This window comes from Corvus kubaryi, unplaced genomic scaffold (genome assembly GCF_017639235.1).
Source record: "Corvus kubaryi isolate FWS band 111438036 unplaced genomic scaffold, C.kubaryi_AGA036_p1.0 129, whole genome shotgun sequence".
NCBI lineage: Eukaryota > Metazoa > Chordata > Aves > Passeriformes > Corvidae > Corvus > Corvus kubaryi.
Genome location: NW_024580664.1, coordinates 2,862,181 through 2,874,933, shown reverse-complemented (window position 1 = coordinate 2,874,933; position 12,753 = coordinate 2,862,181). Strand labels below are relative to the sequence as shown.

The 12,753-nt window shown below is 35.0% G+C and overlaps 1 protein-coding gene across 3 annotated transcripts in view; it reads right to left on the bottom strand.

The window, feature by feature from the left end:
* The window catches only part of SCYL2 (SCY1 like pseudokinase 2), a 36,929-nt gene that overhangs the window by 6,123 nt on the left and 18,053 nt on the right, over positions 1–12,753 (bottom strand). The window contains exons 8-18 of one of the 3 annotated variants that reach the window (XM_042026602.1): positions 11,942–12,067; positions 10,313–10,489; positions 7,026–7,037; positions 6,771–6,893; positions 5,397–5,510; positions 4,815–4,947; positions 2,932–3,050; positions 2,185–2,285; positions 1,564–1,630; positions 1,352–1,438; positions 117–236 (exon numbers count right to left, since the gene is read on the bottom strand). In XM_042026602.1, the coding sequence (XP_041882536.1) occupies positions 117–236; positions 1,352–1,438; positions 1,564–1,630; positions 2,185–2,285; positions 2,932–3,050; positions 4,815–4,947; positions 5,397–5,510; positions 6,771–6,893; positions 7,026–7,037; positions 10,313–10,489; positions 11,942–12,067 (1,179 nt within the window). The remainder of the gene's footprint in view (positions 1–116; positions 237–1,351; positions 1,439–1,563; positions 1,631–2,184; positions 2,286–2,931; positions 3,051–4,814; positions 4,948–5,396; positions 5,511–6,770; positions 6,894–7,025; positions 7,038–10,312; positions 10,490–11,941; positions 12,068–12,753) is intronic. The other 2 variants (XM_042026613.1, XM_042026605.1) reach the window with 2 other exon arrangements.

Here is a 12,753-nt window from a genome sequence, read left to right as displayed (position 1 = left end):
GTACCACCAGAGAAAACAAAAGTGACTCACAGGAGGAAGAAATGCTAAATGCATATAGCCCTTGAAAAGGCATCAGAGTTCCAATGGAAACAGTGCAGTTGTTTGTTCTCTCTCACCTGCTTCACTGGAGGGGTTACTGTAGTTGTTTGGGGCTTAAGAGGTTGCTGGCTTTTCAGTTTCTGTGCCTGTTCTTGTTCTTTAGCTAACTTCTGCTTCTCTTCCAGTGTAAGTGAGGCCTTAAAAGGGAAAATAGAGATAATAAGTTGCTCAAAATGGTTATTCTTTCATACGTATTCTGTACATTCAGATTTTTATTTCATAATAGCACGCTCGTTTCAGTAATATGTGGTGAACAATACAATTATTTACACAAAAGAGAAAGCCAAAAAGCAAAATCTATTATAATATTTACCATATTGCTAGAAAGTACTTAAAGCAAATATATACAATACTAAAAGTAGCATAATGAGAAATTTGGGCAGATCTCAAATAGAAGAGATATATCAACAAAACCACTTTAGCGTTGTTTCCTTAATATTGGGAATAAGAAAAAGCATTCTTCTCAGTTTTTGTTTTTATATGGTTACTAACTTGATACAGAAATGCAACTGACCATGGAGCTGAAAAGGGAATTTAAATTTAAAACTGCTCGAGAGTCTTTTGAGGATTTTAACTCTATTTTTGATAATAATGAAGGATAAAATAATTTAATCATTCCCCCTTAGTCTAAAATTAGTGAGAGGATTCAGATAACTAGAAAGAGAAATGATAAAATATGTAGATTCTGGGGAGCCATTTCCATAATTATTAGCATGAAAATAATTTCACAGTAGTTAAAGCTTGTATTCTGTTATGCTGTGTTTTTCCTTTGCTTCTTGTATTTAACCCCAAATTGACTGTTTTCACTTAACTTTGAAAGGTACAGGGAAAGTCAGTCTCTGCTACAACTTAAAATTCTACATTTTATCTTCATTTCTCTTTGTCATTTTATCATAAGGACCCCTATTTTGTTTTGCAATAAATCCAGTGGTGAAGTTTTAGTCTCATTTAAATCTATACTTAAGGAGAAAGAAAATGACCACAAATTTATAATCCTAATTGCTGCCTACTATGTACAAAGCTATTTTCAAGGAAAGGCTCACATGGAAATCAAAGGATATGATTTGAACATTTTTCATGGACCTTCTCACATGACTGTGCAGTGGTGTGCTATATAAAAGCAGTTAGTTTCTTTACTAAAGCTTTAAGTATGGTACATATTTACATGCATTGTTTTTCTGCAACCGTATCTAATACAACCTTGTATTAGACATATGGACAAAAAAGAATTACAAAATAAAGTAAAGCACACCTTTCTCTGTATTGATGAAATCTCATTCTCTTTACTATCAGATCCACTAGTTAGAAGGTCAGTTCCATTATTGAATACCTTGTCAATCTGTTTAAGGTCAAAGGAAAAAAAACTTTCATTACCTGAAATACTGTAATTTAAGACTTTGTAAATATCGACTAGATAATTTTAAATTTCGATGTTCTATGTGTAAGTTACATATTACTGCTTACCTGATTGCCTGTACTGCTAGATCTTGCCTCTTCAGAGACACTCATTTGGTTGGCTATATCCAAGGATCTACATAGTGCAGAGTGTATTACAAAAAGACAACTTTGTAATCACATCCACAGCACTGATCTAACAATGCAGATCATTCTTCTGCATTTAAATAATACCAAAAAACCGCATTAGGAGAGCACCACCACTTCTATATAATGCCTTCAGGAGACTGACAAATGTTCCTATGATAAATAGTAAACACCTCCTAATCATTTCTCTTGGTCTTTATTTCTCCCTTTGAGCAGGGTGACCCAGATTTCAGATATCCCAAATTATTTTGCCTCAGAAATCTCACCTCATATCAAACTCCATAAAATAGCTCCAAATACTTTTAAAAAATCACAGCCTTCTAAAAGGCTGCAATGTTTATGTTTCTCTGGTACGTATTATTTCTCAGCAACTACAGGAAAGCAATTTAGCACATAGAAGCAAATATTCTGACAACTGTGCTTATTTGAGGTAATTCTCAACTACTGAACTTAGAATAACCTAATTTTTTTAATGATATGGCTAGAGTTTTCTAACACTTGCCAAAAAATTACTACTTCTCCAATATAAACATTAACACTTACTTCTGTTGCTCTTGCATGACATGAAGTTGCTCAAGTTTTGTTTTATGCTCTGCTTCCAATCTGTTGAGCATATCTTTTATAACACAAATGAAAGAATTGAACTGGAAAAGAAATATGTAAGAAGTTTGGGTTTTGTAGCAATGGAATTCAAATAGGTGTAACTTAGCAGATAATACCTCATAAACCTACAATACATAATGTCAGATAAAGTGCAGATTTTTAAATAACTTACAATTGACCTTCATTATCGTGCATTACATACAAAACTACAAGCAGAGTGCACACTGAAACAGGGAAAAATACAGGCCACTAAAAAAAAATTGAAATGGGGCAATGCAGACAAACCCCCCACATATGAGTATTACCAGATTGATTTTCAAACAAACAAATCATACTATTCCCTTTTCCAATATTTCATAGCAATATAGCATTTTATTTGAATACTTATCATGTCAGTAGCTAACGGCTTTTGCAGGACATTTGGAAGGTGAAAGTATTAATTTTTAAATTTTACACCAGATCAGGTAAATACACTGAAAAATAACAAGCTTCAAACACACAAATACAGTAAACCTGGGAAGGGTTTTGGTATGTCTGTGTCTGTTGTAAAAACAAACAATACTGTATTGGGTTTGTTTTTACAACAGACACAAACATGCAGTAATGTACGAATTTTTTATGACAACAGTTTAAATTTATTCTCTGATAACTGTCAAGTAAAAGCATGGAAAACAGTCATGTTCCTACCTGATTGAGATTAAGATTGTTCTCAATACTAAGAGGAATCAGATGGGGCAATACTTTTCCTGCAAGCTGCTCTTTGGTAATTCCCAACTTCTTGTGAGTAAATGTGCATTTGTAAATACCTAACACATAACATCAAAATAGCAAAAATTGTTAAGTTCAGTAAACAATGTGAACAAACCCAAAGTAGCACACTCATATATGTATTGATCATCTGAACAATCACTGTGTTTGTGTGCAAGCAGGGACAAACATGACCAAGAGAATCAGAAAGGCTAACTACTGATCCACAACAAACAGCAAGAGGCTTTGCTACAGTTCAGAACAAGAGGATATCCAAAGTCATATTTTGCAGTTGTGAAACCTGGTATTAGTCAATGTATTGTTCTGGCCAATTATCTGAGAATATACATCTTTGACAGATCATGTGCAAGTGAGTTACCACAAACTAACACACCGCCACTTGAGAAATCAAGCTACATTAACTAAGGATGTGTTCTCTCCTGGCACAAGTAGCTAGGATTAACTATCATCCTGCTCTCATTTACAAATACTATTACCTAGAAGGTTGGGGCTGGGTTACATGTAGGATCAGAACTCATGCATAATCTTTATCTGTTTTAAGATCACTGAAAAAAGAATCCTGACAGGCATGAGAGACCCAGTGTTAAGCCCACACGTTCTGTAGTGTTTCTAACAGGAAGAGTCCTCTGCTTTAATAGTCCAGCTCTGGTGGCAAACACTGAACATATGAGCATAAAAGACACAGCAGCTTTCCTCTATGGTAGTTACCAAGACAAAGAAGATAAAGGATGGTATTACGATTCTGGAAGAAGGGAGAGCCTGAGTATATAAAACTGTTTCAGCCCATCATTTCCAACTTAGGATTCACTTACTCACTGTATCTGAGTAGAATTCAGGATTAACACAAAGCAAAAAATAGTGTCCCTTATTCTTAGATAGCAAATGTAAGTCGAAGCTGCAAAGATTAAGGGAAACAGGCAGCTTTAAATCAGTACAGGTTAAGATGCCTTCTTGCTGCTTTTGAGCAAATAAAAATAATGCTGCCATCATGTATTAGTACAGTGTTTAATGAGGGTTATTGGCAGTGCAGCTCAGCTGTTACAGTTGGTCTACACCACTTTGGTGTCAGCAAGAAAAATGGTCACTGTCTTCCAGACTTGGCCAAGTAGTCACACCTCCTTCTTGGCAGTGGCTCTGGTCATCTGGACTCCTTAAGTCCATTCAATTTGCTAAACTCACACACCCTGAGATAGGCAAGCACCAAGTGGCAGTAGGAAAGCTCAAGTAGGAGTGAGGTCTCCCATTCCAGAAGTACCAAGCCATTAGGTTTTGTTAGTCATTTTGTGAGACCTCACCCAGACTGTGTTCCATTTCTGTGCACAGGCACCACTGTGTGCCTAAACGTCCAACAAAATGAGTCTAACAAAACCTGCAGTAAAGAACAGTAGATTTGTACACCATCACTTATAGCATCTGCCATCAAGAGTGGAAGAAGAAGGCAACAGTAACATCTCGAAAGCTCCAGCCAGGAGCTCAGCATCTGAAAGACAGTTCAGATACTCTTCTGAGAAAACTGCCTCTCTGACTGTGTGGAGCATGCAGTTCATGTAAGTGTCACAGCCCAAGAATTGCAATGAGTACTCAGGAACTGCACTGGGCCCTGAAGACTAAAAATATATGTACTAGTGCTCAGATGTCATATATAAGGTAACTGAACAGGGACATAACTCTAGAACCAGAAATAGGAAGTTTTTAAAAGTCATTTTAGGGATACACTATGTAAACATGTTCAATGATAACATAGAAAGCTTTCAGATTTACAATATCAAACCACAAAAGAGAAAGTTGGAAATATTAGTTACCTAAAATTCCCATGAGCACCGCAGGTTCCTTTGATGGAATTTGTTGAAGAAAAGGTAAAATATCGTCAAGCACAAACCATTTATCCAAGTACTCCAAAATCTTGCCCAAGCACACTAGTGAGTTTACCCGGACCTGTGAAGTATGATAAGAATGAAACAAACTCTTTATTTAGAGAAAAAAAAAAAAAACCAACAACTTTACAAAAGACATAAGAAAACCTTTGTACTGAAAAATTCAAGACAAGTTAAAAAATACTTTTGTATCATGAAAGAGAAACACTTGTTTTTATGCTCACAAAAACTTGGCTTTTCTGCATGACAAACACTGTCAATGTGCATTACTGTGGAACCCAGTTCAGTGATTTTTACAGTATTATTAACACAGTAAGTTGTTAACAACTTTAAAAATTGTTTAAGAAGTAAACGGTGCTTTTGCACTTGTAAGAAGCATTTAGAAAAAATTTCAGTAAGAAATCAGAACATATTGATAGGCTTTTCTTTAAAGATGCGACATGGTAAACCCAAAGTAATTAAAAGTTACAACATTTTCTGAAGACTAGAGAACATTACTATGATACTCACAGCAAGAGAAGAAGTTTGCAAACATGCATTCTTAATTCTTGGAATTAATGAATTTTTCATTGATGGGTAATCTATTAAGTTGGCAAACGTGGGAATTATGTTTAGGCAAAGCTCCTACAAAAAAAAAATTCCACACAAATTTAAAAAGAAACATGCATATTTATTATAAAATTAGTACTAATATAACTCAATATCAGTTAGCTTGAAATGTCTTCTTAAGCTTTCCTTTTAAGGAAATATTTAAGGAAATATGTTCAACTAAGCTGACTATAATCTATCAGACTCACTTAAAAATAGCTAGGATAATAAAGCATCATGATATGTATACAGAACCTTCAAAAATGGATTTTAGAAAAAAGAGTATTCATAAATTCATAATATTTAAACAGCAAGAATATCCTGCATTTTCATGAGACACCTTTATATAAAACCCAGCTTTTACTACAGCAAACTATCAATCTCCTACATAAATCAAGAAAATTTCAAGGAGTATCATCAATAATACTGCAGTACAATGATAGACTGAGAGATAAAATATCACATCAAGATCAACCATACTTAAGCAACAGAGAAAAGATAAACACACAATTTCAGCCCAATCTCAAAAATAAGAGACAGTAATATTAAGTGTATGTTGTGAGTAAACACCTCAGTAACCAAAGTACGGATGCAGAAAAAAACTCATGCCAGGTACTTAGAAACAAAAACCTTTCTCCCTAATATTACAAAGGCTTTGCAAAGGCAGAAGTCACATCTGATTATCCAAAACCACCTTTGAGAAATATTTTGTTTCTTTATCTCCCACTCCTAAATGTTTTTGGAAGTTAATTGCTGTTGAATGATTAAAAAGATCCCCAGAAGAATCTTAGAAAGGTAGAGAAAGCATAAGGAGAAAAAAAAAAAAAATGAATACATAAAAATGTCACCAGAAGGTACATTAATATGATTTTACAGCACATCAGGTCTCTGAGGTAACTGTCAGCACAGATGTTCTTACCAGTAGGAGTTCAGAATAAGCCACCTCTCACTGACTGGTACGAGCATGCATGCCTACATAGTTTCTGCTGCACAGGCAGTGAAATATAAATGCATATCCTACTTTCTGCTAGGGTGGCTAGTAAGAATTTAAGATAAGAGCATTAAAACAACAGTCAAGTGGTTACCCTCCTGGAAAATAAGGGAACTAGATTTTACTGTACCAGAAACAAATGTTCTTTAATGAAGCATTCATCTCTTTCAACATTCAGACATATTATACAGCTTTATCTTTTTTTTTTTTTCTACAAGTGAACAAACACAGGAGTACACAAAAAGTTGGCACAGCAGCTGAAAGAGGAAAAAAGAAGTTATAAATAAAGGCTGCAACTACTATACCTGGATCTGAATTGAAGGTGCTTCCAAGGCTCTATAAACCATTGGTAGAACGCTGTTCTTTATTTCATCTGGTGGAGTTTTGGTTAGAAGCAAGTCCATTTTTTGCAGGAAGATTAACAATATCTGTTAAAAGAAGGACAATTCAGAAGCCAAAAGTTTTAACTGCAAAGCATATATTTCCAATTTAAAGTATGTTGCAGCATATCAAAAAAACTTCAGAAGTTTTCTTATAACTCAGTAAATGTGATCACTTACCATGTTGCTTGCCTGAAGGCATGGAAGACAAAAAAAACTTCAACATGTTATTGCATTTTAAAACCAGCAAATACAAATCAAACAAAATACACATGTTCTAGACTGACCCTTCTGAAATAACAAATCATAATGGCTCAGTAAGGAGTTCTTGTTTCTATTTACAAGAACTTGTAAATAGTTCTTGTTTCTATTTATGGCCGTTTGTTAAAATACACCCACAGAAAATCTTTATACACACATCACTACTGAAAAAGCTAAACTTTAAAAAATCTACCACTCAAATTCTGTCCTCAAAGCACTTGATCAAAACTCCACACATACAAGCTGTATTCCATGTGTCTGAAATCAAAACAGGGACATAACAAAAAGAGTATTACAGCTACTAGATGGACAAAAAACACCTTGCATCCATGGATATCAAGACTCCTTTTAGAAAATAGGTTAAACTAGGTGGATAAACTATCACATTAATAACAAAAAGCCAAGTATTTTATAGGAAGATTTAAATTTTTGTCTAAAAATACATGGCAATCAGTGCTTGTATGTCAAATAAAAAGAAGCATCAAAGTGTAGAAACTGAAATGTACCAAGACCACATTACAAATTCCCCCCTTTTATTTGTTTTCCTTTACAGAGAAGAAAAACAGATTTTCACACTCCAGCTAGTAAGTGTTTTCTTATTGGATATCTATTATTTTCCAAACTGCACACACACAATTTCACTCATTCATTCATTCATTCATTCCATGAACATTGATTCTGATGCAATATCCCCCTATTTGGGACAATCAGAGTGAGATGGATGAGACCAGTTTTAAAGATAGATTTTATAGTTTTCCTCAATATAGAATCTTTGTTTGCCCTAAACTTGACTTCTTGAAATCTACACGTGCTCTTAACACATGTTCTTCTCTAACAACCCTATAGTATTGTGGAATTACAATTTCTATGTTAGTTAAATCTATAGTTTTGGAGAAATATCATTGGATTGTTTTTGTAAATTTGAAATGGACATAAATGAGACCTGTTATTTAACAACTAGAAAACCTCCTTTAAAGTAAGAACCAAGTACTATATAATAATTTAGATTTCACAGAAGCAGTTCAGCTCCTTACACTGGCTATCAAGGCTTTTTAACTAAGATAAAGCTGTATAATTTCTGATCTCTCTTTACCTGTGTTTAACTACAACATAGTACACACTGTTCTAAAGAAGACTTTTTATTTCCAGCTTCTAGGATCATATTTGATACCTTTTATCTATTTAGGTAAAAACTGAGATGGTACAGTCACAGATTCACACAGGCCATCTAATAAGCAATTAACAGCAGCTGCACTCTAAGTAATAATGCTTCATTCATTAATGCATTCATTAATGCAGAGCCCAGTACTTGTCAGGATACACTTCTGTGTAGTGAATCACAAAATGAATTTACAGCACTTCCTACACTAACTCTCTGTGGAATCCTGTGGATATAAATTAAGGGTTTGTCTGGGAAGCTATGTCAGAGTAAGCTAGGGTGTTAATCTACAGCACACAAGACTCCACACTAACCCCAAGAGTAAATTTAACTAAATATGCCTTTTTCATATTATGAATTCCCTCACAAAAAGACATTGTGAACACTAGCTAACAACTTCTTCATATTGAATTAGAGCAGCTTTCCTATGACACATCCATTTCCTAATTTAAATACCCTACTAAAGTCAAGCAACAGGCCCATCATACAAATCTGTAACATATTGAAAGAGTGTTTTGAAGAAACACTGGCATCTTCCCTGAATGTCCCTTCCAGGAGTTAAAAACACACAGAAGCCAGACATTTTCTGTCTTGTACAAAGATAGTCAGATCTGGAAATCCATCCTCAAGCACTCTGAACCCTTGTATTTTTTCCAGAATTCCTGATATACTAACTTTGAAAGTATGATCTATATTACCTAAACTTTGCCATACGAAAAAGACCACAGAAATAACAGTTGAACAAGCCATGTAGCACTTCGCACTAAAAATACCAGCAGAAGAATTTAATAGAGTCTAGACAGTCACAGAAAAATTTTTCAAAGCTCCGTCTTTATGAGATGACTCCAAGTTTATTTTGCTTCCCCCATTTCTCAAGACATAAACCAGCTTTTGTGTCCATTATGCTCCAGTTGTAACTTCGCTACAAACTTTTTGCAGCGAGGATTGTGTCACAAAACTAATATTAAAGGTGGCAAAACACGGTGTTACCTTTTAGGATGACACAGCACAAATGAGATGTTCACTGGCTTTTGGTTGGTTAAACATTGACTTTTTTCAAGAGAACAAAGCTAACATAAAGCTTCAGTGTACCAAGTATAAACAGCATTAAGCAGTTCAAATTTCCTGAGGTATTCTCAGTTACACTTCTGATGCCTTCCCTGCCTCCTCAGTGTAATGACAGTTCTCTGGTCCAGTTTTCTGAAACCCAGAAATAAAAGGTCTGCTTGTTCATTCCTATGCTTATCTTGCCCTTTAAGTGCTCTGCAGAAAAACAATGGCACACAGGAGTGAGCTCGAAGGAATGCACTGTCTCTCATCCATGGAGGCACAATGCCTCACTTTGTGACAGATTTCTCAGGAATCATCATGCAAATGGTGATGATAAAAGGATGTAAATTTTTGATTCTTTACAGTAACAATTATGTCTTAATACTTCTATACATTTAAACAGCAGGAAAACCAGCATATTTTACTTACACATTACATTTGTCAAATTAAAAGTTAAACTAATTTCACAAATTTTTGCACAGTCCACAAACAAGTGCTACTCTTATTGTAAATAAATAGCACTCCTAAGAGTGTGTCAAAACTAGTTTTTCCGCCCCATGATCTCAATGTCACCAATCTGGATACAAGAAAAAAACCAAATTAAAAAACCCCAGGTTCATGTACTGGTAGAATATATACAAACACTGTACTGTACAACCCTGCTCAGATTGCCCAGGTAAGTGTTAAAATGCCTACAAATATATCTTCTACAATCAACCAAAACCAAGTGGGTAAATTAAGTTTTTTTTGCAAAACTCATCTCATCTATAAATGCAATATACCCTCAGAAAACCCATCTAAAGAAGCAGAGGTAGACGCTTTTTGAATTTCCTGGAAGAATCTGTTTTGTATGAATCAAGACTGACTGTCTGGACAACTACAGAGCAGGTTGGGCAATGTGTGTGAAACTGGAAAAGGGAAACAGAACAATTAGTCATTTTTTCAGGGAAAAAAAATACCAACGAGAAAAATTGTAATATGAGTAATATTAACATACCTGGATTGGTTCTTGCTGCTTAAAAACAGGCCCAAGATCAGGCAGAATGAGCTTGATATATTCTTCTTTGGTGCATTCCTCAGCAATTAGGAGAACATTAGGCAGGACAAAGGGTACCATATCAGGATTCACAAATTCAGAAGTCAAGCAAGGCAAAATTCGCTGAATTATAACGCGCTACAAGAAAAAAAAGAAAACAAGTATGAATCATGTACTGCACTGCAGTAAGTTACCACTGTGCCAGTTCAGCAGCTTTTGTATTAGCCTGATATTTACAAAAAAGCAGACAGATAATTTTCAGTTTTGATCTCTTATTTGCACTGTAGCTAATACACTGTGCTACTCTGCTTACTTTTCTGTTTGCACTCAAAACATAAATGAAGATGTTAACAACTGTGAAGATCAACAAAAAGCAACTAACTGTACAGAAAATAGGACTTTCAGCCACACACAAGTTACAAAAACCTTGCTCTATATGCTTTCTTTGAAAAGACCCTAACAAGACCCTTAAAAAGACCCTATAAACCTCCAAAATAGTAATTTTTTTCTGTACCCCATCATTCACTGAACAAACATATAATCCTACTATACCTCCCTGTAAAGCTCCAGGTACATTCCCTAAAAAGGATTCTGCTGATGAAAAAGATACTTAAACTGTGGATGTCTACTGTAGAATTAGACATCCTTTAATGCTTTTGAAGCCAATAAACAGAAATATATGGTTCAAGGCAGAGTCACTTCCCTCATAAAATATACTTTCAAGACAGAAAAAAAATAGAAAGAATGCCCTATAGATGATTAGGTCAATCACTGGCTGTCTAAAGTTAGGTGAAATACATGCCACCTATTTCCAAATTCAAAGCAGCCACCATTTCTGATCAAAGGAAAAAATTACTAAATTTAAAAGAACAAAGTATTAAATATGGAATCTGAATGTTGCACTGCGTAGTGCAAAACAGAATTAAAAATGAAGAAATTTAATGCACTGGTTGAGAAGCTCAGTTATTCTATTATGTATTAATACTATTTTTCTATTACATATGCATTACGGCTGATGTAAATTAAATTATACCACAAAAGGAGCCAGTCTAGACATAGTGTTTAGCACTACACAGGAGAAACATGTAATGACAGGCATTTGCTTTTGAGATTTCTGAGCACTGCCAGCACAAGAAACCACTTGGTCTACTGAGGGAAGGAAGCTTTGCATTATTCCACATTAAAGTACTGCCTTGCTATGAAAAAACTTGAAGCAATCTTATAGGAAGAAAAGGTGGCAAAATGGCTTCAAAGAGCTATGATGGCATCTGGAAACACAGGGAAAGCCTTGTAAGAGGAGAGGAGACAACTCCCTTTCAAACTAGGATGAACTACAACAGGACATGCAAATGATGGTTCCTTATTTGGTTATTTGCCATTTTCCATTTAAAGTACTACTGATTGCTGAGGAATACTTCCACAGTAAGCATGTTCTAACCTCCCTTTATTTCCTCCTACTCTATTCTGACAGTCTCATGGCAATCTGTTATGCTACAATGCTACAGAAAGTCCAGCATTCCAAGACTCAAAACGCTAACAAATGTTCATATATTTTAAAACTTGCCGTTACAAGACATCATTCAGACAAACCTTAGGTAGTTTTGGCAGAACTTTTGGTAGTCCTTTAAAAAACTGTGATTTCTGCAGGTTATCCCTTTGAAATAACGAATCAAAATACTGAAGCGTCATTGCTCCTACATCATCGAAGAATGGTATCTAAAAATAAGATTAAAAGGTTGTCATCTGGAGGGGGACAACATTGACACTGCTACAATAATTCCAAAATACCACCATCTATTTACCTTTTCAATGTACTACAGTAAGCCTTTACAATAACATGTCTGCAACTAACAATTAGAAAATTAAATTTTTACATATCAAGTAGTATAATATTCAGATACAGGTTGATTATTAAGACGGAACTTTCCTAGCATTTTTCAAAAACTCATGCATGTTATGTGTATCTAAGCTAAAACATTATTTCATGCACAGTAAATTGCTTACAAAAAAGAAGTAATGAAAAATAAAAACTTTGCATAAATATTCTCCTAGGAATAACCATGCTGTTTTATGTTACAATGACCTACTAGGTCATCCACATCCGGCTCCCACCCCTGGAAACTCCAGAAAACCCTGGAAGCTCTGATACCTCTACCCTATGATTCAGTGTGCAGTGTAGATATGGTAAAAGAGACTCAACATCTTTATAAAACCATAGTGCTTAATACAACCACTTAGAGATTTGTTTGTTGTAGTCCTTCAGACAACTGAGCTGATACCTGAGAAATATCTGCCAATTCCCTCACTCCCACCTGTCAGCATATCAGCGGAGAAAACCACCACCTGTTTCCTCTCTCCTCTTCACCCACTATTTCTTTCAACAGTTAAAACACTGATTTCTA